The sequence below is a fragment of the Musa acuminata genome, chromosome BXJ3-6 (assembly GCF_036884655.1).
Source record: "Musa acuminata AAA Group cultivar baxijiao chromosome BXJ3-6, Cavendish_Baxijiao_AAA, whole genome shotgun sequence".
In the NCBI taxonomy this organism is placed as follows: domain Eukaryota; kingdom Viridiplantae; phylum Streptophyta; class Magnoliopsida; order Zingiberales; family Musaceae; genus Musa; species Musa acuminata.
The window spans coordinates 2,143,311-2,168,448 of record NC_088354.1 but is presented as its reverse complement, the minus strand read 5'-3'; the positions used below and the strand labels follow the sequence as shown (position 1 = coordinate 2,168,448).

The window sequence follows — 25,138 nt, the reverse complement described above, 5'->3', positions numbered from 1 at the left end:
TTGTCATTGGAGGATCGACCGCGTCGATGCGGGCCCCAATATGAGAGAGCCAGTCACACGTCAGGCAAACAATAAATTCCTCCGTACAAAACCGTACGCTCCTTGCGGCGCGGTGATGACGTGGCACACCGGTGATCCAAATCAGAAAGGATCGGTCTCTATGGACTTCATTTACAAATAATGACATCATAATTAACAATATCACTAAACTAAATCCCAAAAAACGACTTGCTCGATGGCTCTTTCTGTCGCTTTTCCTCCCTCCCCCCTGTTTCCCACGTGTTTGGCTGCTGTCGGCAACACGTTGCTCACGTGATCGGCGTTGGTCTCGGTCCTATGTCTCCACATGGCAAGCATCAGCCGCCGAATAAGTGATTCTTGCTCCCAAGTCTGTCCATTTAAAGCATGATCGAAAGTCAAAAGGCAAAATTAATTGATACTATGAAAAAAGATAACGGACGAAAAGATTTTGTTCCCATTTCAACCTGATTGCAATGGTGAGAAGAAAAGCTATCGATTGATGTTACAGCCACAGGCATTCTTCTGATGGAGCAAATAAACCAATGCATTTGGATGCGGAGTGTCAATCTAACCTATCTGCACAAGATATCTTTTCATATTCTGGTACTGTAATTTCAGTACCATTTGATAATTTTGTTACAAAAATGTTCCGGACCACTGAACAAACAGCTCTTCTGCAACCTATCTGTACATCTTTTGTGAAAATTTCTTTAACCCGAAAGATACACAATTTTAAGGTACATATATGTTAAGGTAGTGTAAATCATTGTACAGGGTAGTAGCTTGCAAACATCGATGGAACAACCATGAGCAATTGTCGCAGGCAGTCGTTGGCCAGAGGACAATGATTGCAGAAACAAAACTTCATCCAGCAACCACTGACGGTGGCACAATGGTACTCGAAATGAGTCAGGACTTTGATCTTTATAATCTAACCCAAGGACTCCAGCTTCTCCACCATCACCAAGAGAGAAGAGTTTCCGTCGCAAGCTTCCTTCAGCACTACCAATCTCCTGGCAACTTCAGTTTTGTAAGTTGGCTCTTGCGAAAACATTAATCCATATCGAAGGAGAGTCAACAGCATGGTCTGTAAAGATGAAAATTAGATCAGTTATAGAGACCCAGACCCAGCATTGATATGGTATGTCTCACGATACCCGATACACAACGTTTACTTACCTCCTGATGTGGCTTTTGTGAATAGCTTCTTAAAAGAGATTTTGCTAACTTATTTCGCATAGCTAGCTTCTCAGATGCACTCGTGTTGAAAATGAAACAAGAGAGGTGATGCACTGCCAGCGTGAAGCTAACAGATTCTCTAGAGGAAGCTTTTTCCAGGCATCCGGAGGTCCATGACTTTGCATATGCCTCCAAAATCTCTTCTTTGTCCTGTAAATTGTATTTGGATGTCAGTTACTACATGTTAGAAAAGGCAAAAAGAGATGGCATGTTAGCCTGCATCGATCCAGCACAAGAATATGTAGGAAATATCTTCAGATGGCTGAGGCCCAGTTGCAAATGGTTCAGAATGTCAAATTTTCAACGAACGCGTTGGCCACAAAATGGACAGACAAATCGATTAGTTCAGGACAAGAAGCCCCTCAGCAATGATGATTTATACACAGGAATTTACAGATCCAATTAGTCAGATCACAGTACAGGAGAAATTAATCAACCATGTAGTTCGAGAGAGTACCTCAACAGGTTCCAGGTAACCTTCGGCACCAGCTATGCATTTTCCTATTGGAGGTAAGAGTTCAAGTGCATGGATATTAGATAGTGCATTCCACATGGCAAGCCTGACACTGGCTTCAACAGTTCGATGTAGATAAACTGCTACTTGCCTACCATAGATTATGTCACCATATGACATTGCACAAAACTGCTCAACGATATCCTCAACAAATGTATTGTAGCTTTCATGAATTGTTGTCTGAAAATTAAGAACTTCCTGGCTGCCACTCACTTGAGCTTCCGATGAGGAAGCTACAAAGTCTCTATATTCTTCATCTTTGCTTGTCATATTTCCACATTTTAGTTGATCAATGTGCTGACCATACATATCTTGCAAAGTTTTAAAAACATTCCCACTTCTCTCTTCCCCAAGCACATCCATATTTACATGCAAAGCCATAGATAAAGCATGTAATTTCCAGACCAAGGGAATGCCAGATATCAGAGAATCTCTGGATGTAGAGCACAGAAAAGAGGACATGACTTCCAGACCTAGAAGAAAAAACAATCCACTTTTTGCAACATCAGCAGGTGAGCATGTGGCCATTTTCTTTAAATCACCCATGATACACACAGCACTGAGAAACCAATGCATAGGTAATGGCAATCTCTGGTATGCCCACTCTACCAACAAACCATTGCTAGAATGATCTCCGGAAACTGCAGCATGTGGTTCTATTTCCTCATGAATTGTTTCCAAAGCATGACTCCTCTTATGTATGTCATCATTATGCACTTGAGTGGCAGTCTTCCTCTTGGCAGTTAACCACCTTTCTCTATAATAGAGTTTCAAAATCTCACTGAAAAAAATATAATCCTCTTCACCATACTGCCAGTCAGATACATTGGAAAACTTCATATGATGAAGGAAATGATTCACACAAAAACCAAGATACCTCAGCACGGGAAGATGGAACAAATAATCCAATGCCTTATCTAAGGTGGCTTCATCCCCAGGTCCTGCAAGCAAACATATCTCAAGCATGGAATTTATTCTCTGCAGAGTAATGGCATTATCAGGTCTAATAGATTCGACTTGAATTGGATCATTCTCAGACACAACAGGGATGATATTATACAAACTCAAAATCAGTTGTGAATCTATTTGTGCCAGCAGCACATTCAAGGACCAAAATCCTCCACCACAAGAACCCCAGCCAAATCCAATTCCAGGTGCAGGTCCACCCCTACCAAACATCTCAACAGACTGCAGAACTTGCTTTTCTGAGGACAGAACATCTATAAACAGAGTGAGAACTTGCAAAAGATCATTTTGAGCAGACCTAATGATACCTTCTTCTAGTGTCTTTTCAGGTAATCCCAACATACCCTCTGTGAATGACTGACCATTGTTTATAGTTTTGGCTCTCCGAACATGCTCATCAACTAGTTGAGAAATCTGGACTAATCCTCGAAGACAACTTACTGAAGATAATGATACATCAACATTCTTCTGTTGCCTCAATAAGCAAAGGACTCTTGCAAGAGATCCATTTTCAGTATAAAAATCTTCAAACTCATATTTGCTTGAACACAAGATATCCAGAAATCCATTCTTTATAATTTGAAGGCCTATCTTGAGAACAAAATGGCGCAACCATGGCAGAGAAGAATTTTGTTTATCCATATTTTTATGGGTGCATGGGAAGGCAAATGCCCTATCAAGTATACTACAAAGCATATGAAGAACTGCTGAAATAACCCATAACAAAGAAGCCATAGGTGCAACTTCAACATGGCTCATGCTCTTCTTCGGGTCAGCAATAAGTGAAGATATATAAGGTATATCTCTTAATGATAACCAACTTATAGCCAGGTCAATCATTGGAGAAACATGGTTCCAAGACCAAAATTCTGCCGCATAGATAGAAAAATCAATAGTTTGTTTATTTACCTGATCCATAGAATGAAGATTAGGTAGCCTTTGAGCTAAGGCCTCCAGAACTAGGTATGCTTCCCTTGTAATGGAAGTGAATTCACCCAAAATGTCATTTCCAATTATCTTGGTAAATGTAGGAGGGTTAAGCCATAAACACATAGCAGGGAAAAAATCTACAAAGTATGTAATGCAGAATCCATATTGGATAAAGACCCTCCACAAGCGTAACTGTTCGACCATTAAGGCTGAAGTGAGTTTACAGTACTCCCTTCCAGATTTTACCCAACTCTCAAGGGTAAACACATTTTTGTACCAGTGCCACATTGCCTGTTGAAACACTCCATGTTTCACAAAATCTAAGCATACTCGTTTGTTCGCTTGAGATAAAACCTACATACAGAAGAAAGTTGCTTAATAACAATATCATCATGTCTGAAGCAGCAACCTGTCTGATAAAAGATCAGAAAAACAGTATGAAATCATCATTTTCCAAAAAGAATCCTCAATCGGAGAAATGTAAGAATGAGATTTCAAAATTAATGAAATAAGGTCAAAAGAATGCTTATATTCAATAGCACTAGCATAAGACTGAAACTTAGATAGGGCAGACAACACGTTACAGAATTTTATTATACAAGTTACAGATTATGCAATAGAGGGATCAGACATCTCAATACTCAATTGACTAGGGTAACAAAGGCAGTTACAAGGCTGACTTGAACATTAATATACAAATCTGAATATTATGAACTTAAACAACTTTTTGTAGTGAACTGACAACTTTTATAGAACTAGCTTCCTCTGAACAAGAATAAATTCCTAAAAGACTACAAACTAACAAGGGCAAATAAACATCATAGCAGAGTCAGATAACCAGCTTCAATGAAATAACATTGATTTTCAGCTGTGGTTGGAGAGTTTGCATATGAAGACAACATGTACACTGTCAGTTGTGATGCCCATACAAGTTAACACGAGTGTTTAATCTTGTGCTTAGCTCACGCTTCAACCAAAAAGATGTGTAGAGTGTTTGCACATGAAGACAATATGTACACTGTCAGTTGTAATGCCCAAACAAGTTAAACACAAGACCCTTCTGTCTGTACTCCTAATAATAGGTTCCGAATTCTCTGTGAATGAGTATATTTGCTTAATGATCTAATAGTTTTTAATCCCCATCATTAGCTCCCAGAATAGAGGTAGTGATATACAGAAACCAAGCAAGTTAGTTCACTGTACTACAATATACAAGAAAGTTGCATCACAGAAGAATTTCAAAGCAAATGACCCTAAATGTAATCATTCTGTATTAACAAAAGACATCATGAACACTTCAATTCGCTCTTCTGTATACCAATAGATGTAAAATAAGCATCATTACAGTCCATGTTTGCTTTACATCCATAAGCATGATAACCACACTGTGCAAACTGTTTGTCATTCCAGCATTCATTGTTTATGGCATCATGAATCAGAAAGAATATCACATAAATTAACTTGGACCATATCACTAACCAAAAATACCAGTTTGCCAAACAAAGTTTGTGTAGCAATAGTACCCCACATTTCATGCATATGCCTATGCTTAAATTGGTGGCTGTATAAAAATATAGATATACAAATATCTTTTAATGAGAAGAAACAGAAAATGAAGAATTATGTGGTGATAAAAAAAATTTCACAGCATACTACTATAACAGTATTACACGACTACATCATACAGTCTGAAAACATCTTATTAAACAGAAATACAGAAGCGGATACAATCTATTTTACTGTAACATAAAGTAGATAGAAAAACATAATCAACAAAAACTGACTTAGATCTAAAAATAGCAAGTGCAATCAAAGAATGACTCAGATTTATTGCCAAAACTAATAATAAACATGAAGTGTTTTATAGTTTACATACTGCTCATAAGATCATGCAGAATTTGAGATTCAAAAGAATATATCATCCAAAGGAAACATATCATTTCAGTCGAGCCAGGATCTAACCTTCAAAAGAAGAACAGCTTTTATCTGGGATGGATATCGTTCCACACCTTGCTTGGTGAATATCTTAACAACCGTTTGGATAAGGTTTGGGCACTTCATAACAGCATCAGCACAAGTTGGGGAGTGTCTGGCTACAGAAACAACTATAGAAACAAGGGACTCTTCTAAAGCTGGAAGAGGGTCCATCTGAATCAACAGAAAAATATTTAAAAGACACAAACCATTGGGAATTTTAAAATTTTCAAGAAGGAAAAAATTGATGATGGGAAAAGAACAATGAGCCAAAATTCACCTCCGCTTAATATGGACTATCGATATAGAATTTTTGCTTCAGAAAATAAAACAGAAATAAACAAGAAAAAAAAAACCATATCTAGCATATACACATTCTATAGGCACCATCAAATCACGAGATCTTAATCACAAACACTGATGAATTGTTGTAGTCAGGGCTGATCTCTAATTGTCTCATGTAAATTTTATGCATTTATTTAAATTACTTTGCTTATCTGGCAGCAACAAAGTTAACAATAAAACTAATGCTGGTTACAACATGAAACCATGATGTTGTGGTATAGCTGCCTACTTAGGCTACTAAATTAGTTTTAGTTCACCAAAATATTTGAAGTACTACCAAAAAAACTCAAGGTCCTATTTTAATCCCCAACATCCTAGAAAAAAAACAAACTGCAGCAAGTCATCTAGATCAAATTACAAAGAAAAGGGGCACAAACCTACATGAACTGTCTGATGTCATGATATAACAATATGCACTCTGTAATGTAGAAAGCAGACATTCATAATATGCTAACCTCCAAAAGATAGCAAATTCTGGGGAGTACCCCCATCCTAACAAGGCCAGAAGCAACATCTTGACCTGCCACAACAACATCATCTTGAATTGTATGTTGCTCTTCATTTTCATCATCTTCACTATTCTGTTCATTAGTAAGGAGAATGTTTGAAGGTTTTGTGTTGTACTTCCAGTATCCACCGTGAAGAAAACCACCATCAGCATCAGGTCTACTCCGAAATACAGGAGCCATAAAAGTATTCTTCTTACTAGTGGTTACTTTCTGCATTTTAACAGAAGAATGGGTAATATAGAAAACAACAGATAAATTAAAAAACAACTCCTAGAGTAATGTAAGTTCTACCTCTGCAGTATCAAAGAAGATCTCATTTATGTCAAAGCTCAATATGGACTGAATTGTCTTGCAACAAGCCATTACCACAGAATCATGGTTATCATCCAAAGCAATCCTGTAGATGAGCTCAAAGGATTAGAAACTGAGACAAGTATTCATGTACATGACACAAATTGAAATTTGTCAAACTCAGATATTATCAATAAACAGCAACTAACTCATACATGTTTAGGAAAAAAATAGAATACTAAGTAATAACAAGGTTCCAGCTACTGCATCACAATAATATTAAAATCAATGCAGTCAGAAAAAATATTATTAATACAGAACCAATGTATCCACTAAAACAGAAAGTTCTCTACCAATATTATTCACCATGTGGTTTAGCATGTCAATCAACATATTCTTACAATTATTCGTTTTATACATTATCTCATACTGTATGAAAATTCTCTGCTGGAGTTTTACTGCAATCAGCAGGAGCCAATAAGCTATAGCCTACATGAAATATAAATCCCACAAACTCAAATGCCATTGTCTGATCCCATTACGCAGCCTTTCCCATTAGAGAGGAACTAGGCTGAGAGGAATCTTTCAAGCATGAAGAAGCTTATTAAATGCATTAAACATATTTACTTGAGCGACTCTCAACTTAGTCTTGAATTATAATTCACCATGAAGAAACATCATAGCAACCACAAAAAAATCCTTCATCCTTACTAGGAATCTAGACCAGGGAGGAATATAGATATTCAAACTATGTTCATCTCTAAGAAAATGTGTCAAAAGAGAAAGCTGGAAAAACCTATGTCTGTGTATATTGCAAGAATATCAGAAATTCCATATAAAGCAACATAAAAATACTTTAAAACACAAATCTTCAAACTACGAATTTTTTCCCCTAAATCTCAGTTCTGTAATTGCTAAATTTTTACCTTAATGAAAGAGCCATCTGAGGTTCTGGACCAAGGACAAAAGCCCAAACAGCTTGCCAATCAACAAAATAGTCGACAGGGTTTGTTTTTCTGACATGAGAACAGTTATCCATATGTTGTAAGTTGTGTAAAGCCTTGCTGAGTACAGATGCTAGCAGCTTCAAGGCAATAGCCCGCTGTCCAGGAATCTGGAGTTGAAACATGTAAAATGATTGAGATATTATTTGAGAAGAATATCACCATTTGAAAGGTATGGTAAGAATACAAGCATAATAATCCTGATACTTGAATTAAAATATCGGTGTATAAGAGGTATGCACCATGCGATGGTAGTGGTAATCCAACAAAAAAGTCTTTTATGCAGAAAACAAATAATAGAAACAAATTGTGTAATAGAGATCTAGTCCATGAAAATGAAAAATAGACTAAATGTGGCATGATTCAAGAAATAGTAGGAGTTCTTTCCAAGAAGTTGCATTTTACAACATTATTAATAGTACTAATAATCTTTATCTAAATATGGAAATGTCTTTTCCATATTTGAAGAGTTTGTGATAATAAACACATTCATTAATAATGTTAACTTAAAAGGATGACCTCTAAAGCTGTGGTGTCTCCCTTGACACGCAAAATAAGCATATGTTGAATGGACGTCCACCTTGGTAGAGAAGGCTTTCTGTCGATTAAATATTTTGGGGCTTCATGTCATTGTAATTTATAGCATTAAAACAATAATAAAAGTCCTTAGATGGAAGTCTAGAAGATAATCCAAAAGTATCTCCCATGCATCTTTACAAAGCAATAAAGAACATCATTCCTCCTTAAATCAATATCTTCCCAAAGTAAGCAATATTTTGAACATGGCCAACCAGTCAACAGCTAGTTTTTTACTTGTATAGATGGAAAAAACGAACTGAAATTAGATGACTGCATTTCTGGATCAATTTCTTCATTAGTAGTCTGAGAAAAAAACTCAAACTCTGCATGAGAAGAGTTTACTTGGCTCTACTTGTCAATGTTAACAACCTTATCCCTACAAGTAGAAAAAATTGTTTACTTGACTCAAACCCTAGTCACAAGGGTTGCAAATAAGCACTTTACTGTAGTACCATGACACCCCAAAAGAATCTGGGAGGGAATAAACACTTCTCCTACCTTGAGTTTGATGAGTTGGACTAGTTTCCATTAACAAAAAAAAAAGACAGAAAAGGATGAGTTCAGCAACACTGATCCTGTCATGATATGGAGCAACCACTCTCACTGAGCCTCAATAGGTTATAAAGCAACTCAAAGTTAGAAAATGAATCACAATGACTACCCTTCATATCTATCTACACAATCAATCCATCATGATTCTTCCTTGATCAGGCATCTTTGTTTTCTTCATGGATGAATAGCAGATTAGTCCTATACTTAACAAGAAAACAAAATGGAGCTGTCATTCTGGCTTTACCCACAGAGCAGAAGAATCTGTAAAACAAGATGCTAAAAGAATCACTTTTTCTTAAGCTCAGGAAAGTGGCAGCAAACTGACCATACTCCTAGTGAGTGCTACTGCCTCATGGATTGTGTACCCAAGAGCAGCAGGATCTCCCTCAGTTCGAAGCAAGTCACGCTCAGCTACGCTCTCAACACTACAAGGACCCACGTCAGGCTTGTCACCTAATAAAAGGAAAGATAGCCACAAAACAACATCACCACATGGTTTAAAAAGCAAAGGAAAACTACCAAGCCAATGAAGGAGTAAATAGAGAGATAAGCAAATGTACACTCACAATTAGAGTGGATAGATTTTCTAGAACTCATTCTCGAAAAGAAATACAACAAAAACAACAATGATAATGACAAGGACACATCAGATGAGCATAAGTGCATGCTCCGGGTAGGTTTTCTAGATTCGTTCATAGAAAAGAAATAGAACCAAAAATAACAATGAAAATGGGAAAGACAAACCATAAATGATAAACCCCATCTATCAATTGATGTGTCCTTACCCTAGTGTACAAAATAAATGATAATTTGATTTACAAAAAAAATTAATAATGTGTCCTTGACATCTAAGAAATTGAGAAACACCTTTCTTATCCCTGCCATGTGTACTAGTTAAATAAATGGTTTGTTGTTATTCACTGACAATGGCAACCATAAATGGCAGTTATTTATTGAGAATATATATTCAAATCCCAACTACTTTTGGCATAGGCATTCCTTTCTTTCCATTTGAAGACCAAACAGTGTCAAGCTTGCTTCAGTTATGCTACTGCATCAATTGGTAATGGAGTCAGGATGAATTGATATGAAAAAAAGGGCTTATGGATGACATATTTAACCCAAGTGGAGCAAATGTGGGAGAAGAAATTAGACAAATGTACAAGATGGAGAAAGATAAGAGGAAGAAGAGAAAAGTAGATGAAGAAGCAAGAGGGAAACAGAAAAGGGTAAGAAAATATTAGGCCAAAAAAATGAACTTCATAGGTGCATGTGGTTTAATAATGATATTCCTTATTTATGAAAATTTAGTTGGTTCTAATTCTATCTTAGAAAAAACAAGTTCCAGACTACATAAAACTAAAACTAAATATATGATGTGCAAATTTAGAAAAATCAAGAAAAATTTAAGGAAATTTTTAAGATAAAAAAAGAGGAAGTTCTTGGAAGCAAATGGTTGAGACATTTTTCATATGTCATCCAGCATGAATGGAAGATTGCTAAAAAAATATTGCTCATAAAATTAAAGTAGGATGGTTTAATTGAACAGGAGCATCAAAAGGTGTCACTTAGCTTAAAAGAAAATTTTAATAGACAGTTGAATGACCATGGATCAACAGGACAGATCAATACTTACTGCATGATACATATACTGCACCATCCATGGACTGGAACATGGAGTGCCCGATTTCACTTGCAGAGCGAGCCACACTGCCAAACAAGCTAAAAAAATCAAGCTTACCACATGGTCCAAGCCCATTATCTGGCCTTGATTGGGCAGTAAGCCCGATTCCTTTTTTAGTTTTTCCCTGATTGAAATCTAAAAATAACATCCCTGGCATGCCATTGCCACCCACCACCCTTGATCCTACCAAATTAGGACTCCTCAATCATCGCCTTCTCGCCTCTGCTGCCTCCTCTCCGCTTCTACTTCTTTGCCACCCCCCATCCTCTACTTCTCTGCCGCCGCCTCCCTTACTCTTCTTCTCCCCTCACTCCACCCCCCCAAAATAAACCCAACCCCTCCTTTCCTCCCCTCTGTCTCTTTCCCTCCTTATTTGTACTGTGATACGTTCGACGTACTATGTGTAGTACATTGGAACTAACTGCGTCCTGTGCCCAAAACTGAAAACCATGTTATGGGCAGCTCTATATTATACGATACTTTACACTTAGGAACAAACATACAAAACTTCAGTTTCTGAGACATAGATGTTGAGATGAATATGTAATGTCCTTGGAAAAGAAAAAAACAAATTCAGATACATGCATTTGAAAGCAATTAAGAGTAGTTCCAACTGAGTATAAGATGAAGACAAAAAAATCTACAGTTCCATAAAGATATTTAAAAGATTATGCACCAGCGAGAAAAAGTGAACAATTTAAGATCAATGGTACAAGAGGAGGACAAAGGAAAATTTTATAAGAAATGATAAAAACAAATATGATGACTTGGTTTGACCGATGATATAAGCCTCCATAGAGCTCAATGGTGTGACAAGATCCATAGAGCTGACCACATATAATTGGGACCTTACAGGATGTCTAAGGATATGACATGATTTCATTCTCACATCTCATTGCACTAAGAAATAGGTGCTTTCTTATAAAATCCAACTAGACTTTTACTTTCCTAGGTGCTTGTTCACTTCAAATAAGACTATAAACATTTAAAAAAAAATGGAAAAAAAATTAACAGTTTAAACCTATTCCATCTCAAACTCTGTTTCGGACAACTAGGCAACCAAATTTGGATTGACAAAGGCTCATTCACAACCCAAAAGCTGAGTAAGTTGCCCTAAATAAGCTTGAACTATTTCCTGATCGATGAGACTCATAGATCAAATGCATCCCAAATGCAGTTTATCTTGATGTTTTTATTACAATAAAGAAATTTTTTTTGACAAGAATTACAGTAGCCAAGAAGTTACAAACTAAGGCCAAGAATTAGTCTCAACATGAACTACAGAAGACCTAAAATAAACCCCAAACCCTACAATATATCAATCTTTCACATTACTAACTACTTTCTTCATAGATCATCTTATTTATTGATTAAAAACAAAAGTTGGGCATACTAGTATTTTTTCTGTTAGATCCTCTATGGGACATTCCAGAGAAAAAAAAATTGAAGGGTACAAATTAAAATTAATAACTAAGTACATCCTTTCAAGAGTGGAATGTCACAGGAGAAGCAGAACAGCTGTCCAAAATAAAATTGTATCATGTTTCTTCACAGCAGTCAATCAAAGAATAGCTTGTGTCTTACCTTGCAACTCAAAGATTAAAAGGTTTGGTAGCATGCAATTAATTCAGTTTAACACACAAGTAAAGATATTTGTTTCTTATTATGCAATCTCCCTAGATAAACTGTTCAAAGACATATTGTTATCATTCGCCGGATAACCAAAAAAACCATGACTTTGCACACTGGAAGACAAAATCGTTGATACCAAGTCAGGTCATTTGGCAATAATTTATGCTACAAAGGGAAGAGAAAATACCACTAAGAATGTGCTGAGCAGAATCAATTTCCAAAACATTGCCATCCAGTGAAAACCTTAACGACCTAACCTTCTCAACTCTCTCACTCCAAGCCTCCCATGAGCTATTATTTGATATAGGCTTTGTACTCTTTCCACTTTCAGCCAGCTTGGTACTCACCAGCACCTGTTGTCCCTTATTCTGTTCATGCTCAATATCATTCCTGCTCCTTAACTTTTTCTGTCCATGCTTCCTCAGCATCTCTACTAAAGCAGGATCCATCTTCTCCATTATCTCAGCTCGTGCCTCTGCTATATCTTCCTCTGACATCTGCTTTAGCCGGGACAGATTCTCAGCGTCTATGTCATCCATGAGAGAGGAAGACCCTTGATTGTTGGCCTCGGTCATCTCTACATTGTTAATAACATGATTTTGCCCAGGCCTTGCAGGGACGTCATTTACAGCACAGGAGGAATCCAAATCACTGTCTCTTGGTGCATCAGACTGTAACTTCCCCATGATAGACTTTGGTTCAATCGTTGTGGTGATCGCTGCTGAAAAGTTTCTGTTCATCAAATCCCTCAGTGTCATCTCCTCACTGTCCAGCATATCAACATTTGGTGAAGAAGTCCTAGGGATAGCTTCCTTCTTTCCTTCACTTATAGCAGCACTGCTCTTCTTTACCTGAATTACTTTTCCAGCGTCAGTTTTTGCTTCCTTCTTGGATTGTGGTACAGAAGCATCATCCTGCGGAACAAATTCCTTCCACCTGCTAAAGTCGAGGGATTCCTTCTTCTTCCTCTCGATAGGGTCTGCAAATGACGCGATGGGGTCGTAATCGGTATCATCCTTGTCGTCCTCAATGTCATCCTCCTCAGAGTCAACACTCGCAGAGCCGACTGGCGCCCAGTGCTGCAAGATTCCGGAAAAAGAACAGTGAGCGACATCGATGACGATGTCGAAGAAAGTGGTAAGAAGGATTTGCTTTCCCCCATTCCTACCGGACCATGGGAGCGTTGGCGAGCGACGGGAAAGGGTAGGACGGTGGGACGGGGAAGGGGAACAGCGTAGGGCTTGCTGCTGCCCTCGCCGGAGGGGGGGAAGCCCTTCTCGACGATACCACCGACGAGGGCAGGAGCGTGCTGTAGGTCATGCACTATCTTCTTAAGGGCGAAGGCGGGGCCTCTGGGCTTGTTCGAGGTGCGGGACTTCTTGGCGGATTTCTCCGCTTCCATGGCGACGCTCTTCGTCTTCCGAGAGGTACCCAATTAGGGTTTATGACGTGCACCAGTGCCAGCGAGGCCGACGGCTAGCCATGACGGTGCTTAAGAACGGAGGAAGGGATCTTATCGGGTCGGATCCAAATCAGATGCCCCAACATCCGATCCAATGCAATAAATCCATAGGTCACAATTATACTATGGATTAGAAAGAAATGTGTGTACTATGAAGTCACACATACAAAAATTATTCATGTTAACGTTTTTTTCTAAAATTTAATGGAAAGGATAAACCTCTAAGAAGTTTCTTAAATATTTTTTTTGCAGAATGAAAATTATTTTGTAGTTATTTTTTTCTTAATTTTCTTTAGTTTTTCTTTCCAGTATATGACGATTAGATTTTTTTGTAATATAAATAAATTTAAAAATAAAAATAAAAAATAATCAAACAAAGAATAAAACTCTAATTAACACATTGACTCCTTCCATGCAAGATGACCAATCTTCAATAAAAACACCTCCTCTTCTTATTTCCTTCCTCGAATCCGCATCTTGTTACTGACAAGATCATGAAATATATATTAATGCTACATTGTTGATTGTTTGGTAAAATCATATGGATTCGTTGTCGTTCATACATTCTTCACCTAAATCTATCAGGTAAAATGCACTCTGCTAAACTTATTTTGCTTAAAATTTTACTAAATAATCCTTATCAGAATTTTATTTAGTTGAAACTTACCGAATGCACATTACTCGAACAAGAAAATTCAGTCTTCGAATAAAGAATTATTCGAAGTCTGTTGTTTCTTTCCTGGGACCACTAATACTAATTAACTTATCTAAACACAGCATCTATATGTCCACTTTAAGCATAACATGCTTCTGAAAAAAGAAATGAATCTGTTGTTATGAGTGTAAGAAGCAATGATGTCTCAATTATTTGGGTTGGGTTTGATTACATGGATCTTCTCCATCATTAACTATATACAAGACAATCTCTCTATTAAATCAAAGATCATTTAAATTCCTTCTTATTGTTTCTAGTATGAGTCTTTCACTCCAGACGCTCCCTCTTCTCACTCCATTAACACTAATCAACTCACTTCATGTAACTATAACATCTATAAATCTTTAGGAAACATGCCTAATAATATATTGTTAGTGTCATGGAGCCTTCCAGTGGAATCTACACTTCAAAAATCTTATTTCTTCTCATGGCCAGAACTAACATCCCAAGGTTCACAAAATGTAGGCAGTAACTCCATTCCAAAATCCCAAACCAATTTTTTTTCCTTAATCTATTGTTTTAGAACTCTACCAAGCCTATCTGTTGCAAAGATTGGACTATATATCACCAAAACTAGACCAAAACTACAAATTGCATCATGTGGGAGTCAAAAAATAAACAATTAGCATTTGAAAGATTGAACTCCAGACCAAACAACAGATTATGTCAGGTGGCAAACCATAGACAATGGTAGCATGTGTCGGTGCATCCATCTTGTAAGTCAAAATCATTGTGCACAGAGGAAGATAGTAGTAATCAGCAAGGTACCTATCTTCACAAAGATAGATATGAAATGAACATATAGTTAGTACAGGTCGAAACATAATCCAATAAACATAGTTGTCCAAGAGACATTGTCAATCACCCATTCGACAAATGATGATTGCAGTATTCAAACCATATATGCAATAAGGTTACATGGGGTGGAATAGGAAATATAATCTGACATATCAATCATTATGCTCCCCCTCACAGAGCTTACCATGAGGCTTCATGTTCTTCTTCACTTCACTGTGCAGAAAGGACAGTACTTGACAGTGTGACAAACAAATGGTTGATCTAGAGAAAAATGACGGCGAGTGTGATCAGGATTATAATTGTACACACTAATGCCTGCAGAATATAAGGCGAGAATTAGATCAGTTCTAACTTACCTACATAAGAGATGCAAACACCTCATCGATACTTAGATCCCACAAATACGAAGGAATATTACGATGGTTACCTTTATTCCTATGACAGAAAGCAAGCTCTTGAATGTTCACTGAACAAGGACCAGATGCAGAAGAGTCACAAAGTAACTCCTATTGTAGTCTAAACCAAACTACATAATCTGGATGCAAGATTGGAGTAATGCATGATTAACTATTTACTGTAGTTCCCTTTGCCTCTCTCATATCTTCCGCAAAAATCCTCAAGCTTTACTGCTTTCATCATGAAACCACTCAAGGTTAACAGCCTAAAGTTAATTCTTCCAAGGCTGCCATATCTAATTTCTCGCAAGAACTAGCGTGTGTTTATGCTCGGTCACCATGTTGGTGACTGTGAGTAGAAGTTCAAACCAGGTGTGCCACAATCTGTGCCCCAAACCAGGTGAAGAAACCCAAACTAGGGATGTCACAATCCGAGCCCAAAACCATGTGAACCTTACTGCCAAAAAGGTCTAAATGCAAAAGTGGTAGCCAATCCTTCCAGTTCCTGATGTTAGACAACTAGATTGTTCCTAATCTACTTTAGGTAAGGGCTAACCACACCCAATGGTGCTTGGGGTAAGTGTCTCTCCAAATATAACAGAGTCAATGCTAGTATATTTAAATTAAGCTCACTAGAATTGTCCATGCATGAATTGTTGTTTATTGGTAACTTCATCTAGTTTGTGGTAGTAACAGCTAGCAAAACCATTAACGGCTTATAGAAGATAGCTTGCAGCAATTGCCTGATGGACCCATAAATTTAAAGAACAGTCAAAGAAAGGATTTTTATATCATGTAATAGTAGATATATAGATAGATAGATAGATAATAGAAAGAGAGAGAGAGAGAGAGACCGCTATTGCTGAAGCAGCAAGGCCAATTCGTTCTCGTGGATCCTTGTTATAATATCTGCATAAGTAGAGAGTTGCAGCACAGTACCATATCAATGGGCACAAAAATCCTAAAAGCAAACTGCAAGAGAGATTGACATAAGCATGTCAAAAAAAGGATGTACAGGAGGAAAATCCATATTAGGAAGAGTCCATACTCACGATGACCATCCAATGCCACAACCATAGCATGGAAGTGGTTTTTCAAACAACGCCAATCTTGGGTCTTCTTCATCTCTTATCAGAACATATTTTCCACCACAGTCCTCACAGTCAGAAGATTTCCCTGTATTCATCATAAGATCTCAGTAAGAATTACACTTTGATATGGTACTCGAAAGAAAACTCATTGAGTTAAAAGCTTAAATATTTCAAGTTTTACAACGAATACTATTTCCCCAATGGTTGAATTATTTAGTCACAGAACCATTGGATATCTTTAATTTTGATGAGCCTGATGAGGTTTCAAATGCACAATAATCACAAAGGCTTCAGGAAATCTATCATTAAAAAGTACTGAATATACTTCAGGTTTATAGCTACTCTGCAATAAATTAAGCCTTCATGGCCTTTGGTCTCAAATCACGTCAAACAGAAATTCACTCAACGCCTTAAAGAATAGTTAAAATTAAATGAATCAACTTCCATACCGATGGTGTTTATCGTGGGACATTGTTTCTGTACAGGCAGAATTTGGCCTGGTACATCCAAATCCCTGATAACTAGTGTGTTGGTGTCAATGTTCAGTATATAGTACAACAACCCCAGATTTCTTCATTCTGGAATCAAGAAACAGAACTCTTCTACAACCAAGGGAGCTCAATTCCTTCCAGTTGTTGGGAAAATATATATGAAACAACTACTTTGCATTATGCATTGATATTTACCAACAAAAGTAGACCCAGGGACCTGTATTGGAAAGTTCATCAATGTTCATATATCTGTAGTTCCATTTTATAAGAAGGAAATACCATTCAGTGTGCAATTGAAAGAGATGAAAATTTGCAAGTGCACATTTTACTCACTGTGTGGTGTGTGTTTTGGCCTACACTAACATCTGAGAAATCATAAAACAAACTCATATCCGATACCAAAAGCTATCATTCAGATTGCACAAGAATGAGAAGAAAAGGCTTACTAGAGAAATATCAAGCACTAGGACACAATTACCTTTCTCCATGTATGCATGAACTGCAGGATCAAATAAACAGTCAGTTCGTATGCGTGGATTGCTTTATTGGAGAAAAAAGCAGTTCTTGACCTTTGTAAATCTTAGTACACCTGGTTATAGTGTGATGGAATTGTTGTAAGTTTTCATCAAAAGTTGAGCTTATCTTTTACCACCAAATGATACAAAAGTAAGCATATGAGAAAACAAAATCATGAACAGATGAAAAAAAAAAAGAAAGCTTGCACAAATATCCCCAGTACAGAATCCGTTCACAGAAAAGGGCATAACATTCTTAGGGCACCATGATATAGCCTACAAACTGGAGGATTAAATTTACTAGATTTCAGTTTATGAAGCCATAAAAAGCACCAAATGGTCTAATAATAAGCACTCTGCCTATATCTACGAAAGAGGCATCTTGGAACAGACAATCGTAATTCAATAATCAGACAATCAAGATAAAAATCTGCAGAAGGATATGTTCACTAATGTGGATGAAATGCCAAAGTTTTGCTACACACTTCATTTTTATTCCAGAGTTCAAAGTTATTTAAGCCAGCCAGCCTATATTACACAGATAACCTATTTTTGTAATCATAATCAATCTTGATACTTACACCAAAGTCTAAAAGAAAAAACTTCATCCTTACTTATTAGAAAAAGAACAAATAGACCCATAATAGATTTGTGTCTTAACAGCCTTAGCCATATCAACAGGTCAAATTTTCACATGTTCAACCCATGAAAAGGGGTTGTGCGACCTACTTAGATCTCTGGAACATGAAACTCTGATGGTAAAATTGACATGCCTGACGCTAACGTGCTACGTGTTACGTATTATTGTCAAAAACAAAAATTTTATCCCTAATCTCAACTTCCCTAGCATCCAATTTTTCTCTCTTCCCGAAACCCCTGCATGAATCTGAGACTCCCTTCCTACAGCAGACAGTTTTGCAGAAAGCAGATGAACCCGCCAATTCGTCTACTCCTAACGCCACCTCCAGGGCAACCAGATTAGAGACGAAGTGCCATCTCATATCTACCCGCAAGATCCGGAACGACAATGGACTCTATTCATTTAAAATCGAGTATATCCGAAACTACAAGATCGAGAAGAACGAGATTCGCTCTTCTCGATTCGCAGAACGAAGAACAGGAAATGAACTAAAAGAAGAAGAACAACTAGAGATTTGAGATGATTAACTCAACCGCGAAATAGATGGTGTGAGATCAAAGGAAAGCTCACAAGCAACAGCGCCAAGAAGAAGAGACTAGACGGAGGTCGATCGAGCCGTGCGCATCCTCTTTTGTGGGTTAAGGTTTTAATATTGTGCTAATCCGACACCGCGGTGAAGGTACCGCCCAAGATATCCATCGGATACATGCATCTTTTAACGGGTCGGATTTCTTGCCTTCGTGATATCCAACTTGAGGTAAAGATATGTTCACAGGATTGCATGTATCTTGTAGCGGGTCGGAATTTTTGTATAAGTTATACCAATTCTGAGGTGAAGACACCATCCGGTACATCCATAGGATGGCATCTATATTGTTGCGGGTCGAACTTTAAAACATCCGTAGTACGACATGTATATTTTTGGTGTTTGCGATATCCAATTCGCTTAAGTCGGAAATAATTACGTCCTTTCCTTTATTCCCAAAAAGTACTCTTTGACCATTTGGTCTAAAAGTGGGCCCCAAAAAAGTATCTGAGAAGGGTATTCGGTCAATGAGTCATAAAATCTTTTGCCCTTTGTTCCATATGACTCGCGTTCGACGCCAATCTTACCTTAGCGTCCACTTCAGAAAGCTTGTGTTCATCGTTTCGTCTCTCCAAGAATTCCTTAGGCAGAGTAACCTTCTTCCTCTCCTCGAGAAACCCTTCTGTTCTTTTCTTATAATCGAATCCTTTCTGTAACTTTGATTCGAGATCAGGCCGCATCTCTGATGCTTCACTCATCTTGCATGCTTTCAGCCGGAGGACGAGAGAAAGACGGTCTTCTTCTCCTGCCTCTTGTCATCGAGATGAGACAGTGGACCAAAAGGCGGCCATGGCACGCCATCGCCGCCATCTCTGCCGTCTTCGGGGTGAGCGTCTTTAGCTCCAAAGTCCAACAGGAAAGAAGGAGAGAAGCGTGCGATGCAGAAGAGTCCCAGGTCATCTTGAAAGCAGGCAAGCACAACGACGCAGAACGCGGAGTTGTGTTCCACAGCATCGGCTCTATGATCTGGTCAGCCAAGGTTGGTCGCAAAGATGGTGAGGCACGCCATGGCGGAGAAGATGGCCGCCAGGCGCAAGAATCGGCATCCTCGTCAAGTGCAAGCAGCATGGGTTCCAAGAACTCGCCTAACCAAAGAACAGGACGTTAGGAGATGACGCGTGCATGGAGGTTCTTGTTCTCTCTTTCTTTCCCTTGACTGTTGCTATTGCATCCATACTTGGAGTGAGATTTGATTCCTTGAGAGTTGTGAACTCATTGTAAAATCACATCTAGGCCAACGTTTTCTCCAATCGTTGTTGATGGCGTGATGTAATGATCGTAATCTTCCTCGGTTAGGATATATATATATATATATATATATATATATATATATATATATATATACACACACACACATATATATATTTACACATATATATATGTATATATATATAAGCCTAAATGCAAGTCAATTAAAGAACGAACTGAGTGAGACTTCGAAATTAGCAAATATAAGCCTCTCTTATGATCTAAAGATAGAATGAACTGAGAGAACGAGATTGAGTCGGTACGAGTAAAAGATGGATCGACGCCGGTGGTGGTGTTTTCCCCTCTCCATCAAACTATATATAGATTGCCAGGCTGTGGCTCCCCTCCCTTCTCGCCACCTTCCTTCTCCTTATATAATAGTGCCATCGAACTCTTCCAACCCTCATCAAACCCACCACCAGTTCGGTCGACTGTTCTGGTCCGGTCTGGTGCTCCACCAGAGAGAAGAGGGAATCGTATAGAGTTTTTGGAAGGAGAAATCGTACACCAAGGAGGGAAGGAGGAGAAGGTTTGTGTGATGGAGTCGAGGCCGAGGTTTTTCCTCTTCTACCTCCTCTTCCTGGCCTCCGCTGCCTTCTCTAATGCCCACATCGGGGACTTCGACGAGTACTGGCAGAAGAAGGCCGACGCGGCACGCGACAGAGCTCAAGGATCCTACAACCCCGACCCTGAGTCAGTCACCCAAAGCTTCAACGAGGCAGTGAGCAAGTAGGTCCACTTATTCTCCGCTCGTGTTATTCTCCTCCTCCAAGAAGAAGAACAGCAGAACCATTACGGTATTAGCTTTGGAGTAATGATGATGCTGCATGCAGGGATCTGGAAAGGAACGTCACAAGGAGGAGCCTTCGCGGCAAGCACAAGTTCAACGGCCCATGCGTAGCGACGAATCCGATCGACAGGTGCTGGAGGTGCAAGAAGGACTGGATGCAAAACCGCATGCGCCTGGCCAAGTGCGCCAAGGGCTTCGGCCGGCACACAACCGGCGGGAAGAACGGGGACTTGTACGTCGTCACGGACGCCTCCGACAACGATCTCATCAGCCCGAAGAAGGGCACGCTCCGGTACGGCGTGATCCAGGACCGGCCGCTGTGGATCGTCTTCGCCAGCGACATGATCATCCGCCTCAACGAGGAGCTCCTTGTCACCAGCGACAAGACCATCGACGCCCGGGGGAGTAACGTCCACATCATGGGCGGCGCCGGCATCATGCTCCAGTTCGTGCACAACGTCATCATCCACGGTCTCCACATCCACGACATCAAGGCCGGCAACGGCGGCATGATCAGGGACTCCGAGCACCACTTCGGCCTACGCACCAGGAGCGACGGTGACGGCATATCCATCTACGGTTCCAGCAACATCTGGATAGATCACGTCTCCATGTCCAACTGCATGGATGGGCTGATCGACGTGATCCAAGGCTCCACAGCCATCACCATCTCCAACTCCCACTTCACAAAACACAACGACGTAAGTCACGACCCCGTCAATTACCAGTACCTACGCGCCCGTGCATTTGAATTCTCATCTTATGCGCTATCGATTCAGGTGATGCTGTTTGGTGCCAGCGATTCCTATCAGGGAGATGCCATGATGCAAATCACAGTTGCCTTCAACCACTTCGGGAAAGGCCTCGTCCAGAGAATGCCGAGGTCAGAGATCAGACACATCCACCCTGCATTCGTAGTCCTCCTTCACCCTGCACGCTAACTTCTCTTCACAGGTGCCGATGGGGCTTTGTCCATGTCGTGAACAACGACTACACGCACTGGTTGATGTATGCCGTCGGCGGCAGCCAACACCCGACCATCATCAGCCAAGGCAACCGATACATTGCTCCCCATTCTCTCGCTGCCAAGGAGGTAGGCCAGGCCTTCATCTTCCACCCTCTGCATGCACCGCCATCGCGTCCTCTGAACTCCTAGCGGAATGTCTCGTCTTGTCTCGTAGGTGACCAAGAGGGACTACGCGCCGCAGGCGGTATGGAAGGATTGGACATGGAGATCGGAGGGCGACCTGATGCAGAACGGAGCGTTCTTCGTGGAGTCCGGACCTCCGAACAGGATGAAGTTCAACACGAAGGATCTCATCAAGGCCAAACCGGGGTCCTTCGTCACTAGACTTACGCGCTTCTCGGGTGCTCTCAACTGCTTTCCCGGCCGCCCATGCTGAAGATTCTTCAGAGATCGCGTGGAGGCAGAGAGGAAGGGAAAGATGTCCCGGAATAGCTTGAACAAGTGAAAGAGAGCACGTACGTGCTCCTTCTCAGAGAAGAGAGCCATATGTAGGAAGTGAAGGTTGAGAAGAGATTTAAGTATTATATATTTAAATTGTTTGAGACGGTAGAGGCCTTGTTTTGGCTCATGTCTCATATATATTTCTATGTTGTCTTCTTTAAATTTCTATCTGTATTAAACAAAAAATAAAATATATTCTTTGTAATTTTACAAGTCAATATATTGCAATTGCAAATATATATATATATATATATATATATATATATATATATTCACAAATATCACTGTTTAACATCCATTTGAAAAAGTTAACCACTACAAATCAGAGTCAATATTGATTCATTGAAAATAAAATGTAGAAAATTTATGATATTTTATTATACTGATATTTAAAGTAACCAATAAAAATTAAGAGTTAACTAACAAAGATTAACTATAATAATACATATACAATAAATTTATGTTTAGATGTATAAATTAAAAAAGAAAAAAAAATACTGAGTCACCAAGTATTTAAGGTGTCCAATCTAGGAAGGTCCTCACCACATCATTCCTTAAGGTTGAAGGGGAAGCAATCAAGAAGATACAAAGATGGCTATGATGTTAGACTTTCCACACAATCCCAAGACAATTCATTTCTAATCAATATCAATTTATGATTTCTTCACTTGGGATGATGTGCATATCATACATGAAGGTCATGTTTTTGCAAAAGAAAGAGATGCAATATTTTTGAACTGTTAATTTATTCTTTCTTGTATGAAATTATGAACCAACTCATGGGCCTATTTGGGCATTGATTTAGGTAAACAAGCATAAAATTAGTCTTAACATTAACATGCATTACTCCACTTAATCATCATTCTTCTTTTCCCAAGCTTGAGATTATGTTTCACAAGCCTTTTTGACATAGAATTTTGCATAATATTTTTTTTAATTTATTTAATAATTTGAATATTTCCAATTAAAACTATCCTTTCTTTTGAAGGATAAAATATGATCCAAACAACTGTTCAATTATTAAGCTGACATGAGTTTCTTCTTTTCATGCCCTCTTGACATAAAAGTATTGTTTGGGCACCAAAAATGGCCCCTATTATTTCCACTTCTCTTCTTGCTTAGCTTGATGTGTCAAAGCCATGCAAGAGTGGGATTGTTGTTTCACCATTCCATCAAATGCATTAATATGTCAAGTGGCAACCAGCACAAATGAAATCATAGTTTCTTGAGGGAAAGAAGGCACCAAAAAGGTTCTTTCTAATCACAACCTGAAGCACTTAGGCCACTGTTGTGGTGCATCAGATGGTTTGTCCTTTACCGAGATTATGGAGTGCTTTAAGATCTAAAGCAGCCGGCGCAGTGCCACTAGTGAGTGACCTTCTTTGTCGAGCTCTTTACAGCTTGGAAGATACTATACAGAATTGGAACTGTCAATCAGGAGCATTCAATATCCGAGAGTAAGCGAACCCAAATCTCTGCATGCGTTTTGGGCTCGAATTACTTGTACAGAAGCCGCGTTCTTGCGACCGACAGATTAAAAGCTTAAAGTGTGAGAAGTCAACTGAAATTTTTGACCATATCTACGTCGACATTGCTTTTCCTCTTTACTCCGGTTGTGCAACGTGTATCATTTTCTTGACGATCATATCATATCATCAACAATATCTAAACTGAGGTCGGGAATTCTATTGGGATTTTACGTTGATTGTTACTCAGCATATATCACTTGATTTTACTAGTGTTTTTCTATTTTTATTGATTATGAGTCAAATTAGTAATGTTTAACACATGGTATGTAATTTCGAATGGTACCATTCAGTACGGACGATACGTACTGGTCTGATAGTATACCGGTATGTGGACTGTTCGCTACTAAACGAACCGTGCTATAGTGCTACAGTAATTACTAAGAGGAAAAATATTTAAAATCGCTCGATAAATCCTGATGTACTGCTCGGTACGTCCTAGTGTATCGCTCGGAATGTCAGTACTGTACCATACCGAACCAACCTCGAAACATCGGTATGGTACAATATTACATACCTTGATTTAACATATTATATCAAATTCAAAATACATCATCTAACTTTTTCGATACCCAACAATATGTTTATTGTTTTGTTTTTGGATCTTAGCTTTGATACCATGTTACCATTTTAAGATCAATCATGAGTCTAACTCAATCCGAATACACGTTACATCGAATATCTTCGGCAATATGAAAATATTATTTAGCAATTTTTCAATCTCGCTTGTACATTCATCTCATTATGTATTATGCATCCATCAGTAACAAAATTGGCAGCTCACTTATGTTTATGAAAAAAACTCAAACTCTTCAGTTGTGTTCTGAGTTCTGACTATGCTTTAGAACTTTTGAAGTGATCAGTATGAAATTGATTAAATGTCTTTTGTTGGCTACAGCATGGTAGCAGATAATAAAGAATGCATTAGAATGATAATGATCATAAAAGTGATATCTTTTGCAAAAGGTGCATAGGACAGAGGATGTAACAAAACCATGAAGCCAAACAAGACCATGAGAAGAAAAGGAATATGAAGAAACAAGATGGGGATGCAACTTCAATGCAATGAATCCCAAAAAGATTCAGAAGATGGAGAAGACAATTTAAGCTGACAATTTCTTGCTTGCTGAAGCTATTAGAAATTCTAGTGTTGCTTAAAATAAAACTCAGAAA

General features: G+C 38.7%; 3 protein-coding genes across 9 annotated transcripts; 1 reads left to right on the top strand and 2 right to left on the bottom strand.

The window, feature by feature from the left end:
* Positions 1-583: 583 nt before the first annotated feature.
* On the bottom strand, positions 584-13,731 carry LOC103986745 (transcriptional elongation regulator MINIYO). Of its 3 annotated transcripts, XM_065156368.1 has the most exons (11): positions 13,409-13,731; positions 12,428-13,319; positions 9,250-9,377; positions 7,716-7,903; positions 6,790-6,895; positions 6,445-6,708; positions 5,633-5,818; positions 2,652-4,024; positions 1,718-2,555; positions 1,201-1,410; positions 584-1,108 (listed from the first exon to the last, which is right to left on the bottom strand). In XM_065156368.1, the coding sequence occupies exons 1-11, from the start codon at positions 13,640-13,642 to the stop codon at positions 953-955; spliced, it is 4,575 nt and encodes a 1,524-aa protein (XP_065012440.1). In that variant the 5' UTR covers positions 13,643-13,731; the 3' UTR covers positions 584-952. The 3 variants fall into 3 exon arrangements, with proteins under 3 accessions (XP_065012440.1, XP_065012439.1, XP_018683691.2); XM_065156367.1 differs by having other exon boundaries at positions 1,718-4,024; XM_018828146.2 differs by lacking the exons at positions 12,428-13,319; positions 13,409-13,731 and adding an exon at positions 10,561-10,848 and having other exon boundaries at positions 1,718-4,024.
* A 1,433-nt stretch (positions 13,732-15,164) lies between these two features.
* Positions 15,165-19,005, bottom strand: LOC135639723 (large ribosomal subunit protein eL20z-like). Of its 5 annotated transcripts, none has more exons than XM_065153592.1 (5): positions 18,881-19,005; positions 17,671-17,781; positions 16,663-16,786; positions 16,465-16,582; positions 15,165-15,530 (listed from the first exon to the last, which is right to left on the bottom strand). In XM_065153592.1, the coding sequence occupies exons 2-5, from the start codon at positions 17,678-17,680 to the stop codon at positions 15,477-15,479; spliced, it is 306 nt and encodes a 101-aa protein (XP_065009664.1). In that variant the 5' UTR covers positions 17,681-17,781; positions 18,881-19,005; the 3' UTR covers positions 15,165-15,476. The 5 variants fall into 5 exon arrangements, with proteins under 5 accessions (XP_065009664.1, XP_065009667.1, XP_065009665.1 ...); XM_065153595.1 differs by having other exon boundaries at positions 16,465-16,519; XM_065153593.1 differs by having other exon boundaries at positions 18,918-18,974.
* Positions 19,006-20,572: 1,567 nt separating this feature from the next.
* On the top strand, positions 20,573-22,576 carry LOC135640186 (pectate lyase-like). Its single transcript, XM_065154410.1, has 5 exons — positions 20,573-20,910; positions 21,015-21,672; positions 21,751-21,854; positions 21,926-22,064; positions 22,153-22,576. The coding sequence occupies exons 1-5, from the start codon at positions 20,720-20,722 to the stop codon at positions 22,372-22,374; spliced, it is 1,314 nt and encodes a 437-aa protein (XP_065010482.1). The 5' UTR covers positions 20,573-20,719; the 3' UTR covers positions 22,375-22,576.
* Positions 22,577-25,138: the final 2,562 nt, after the last annotated feature.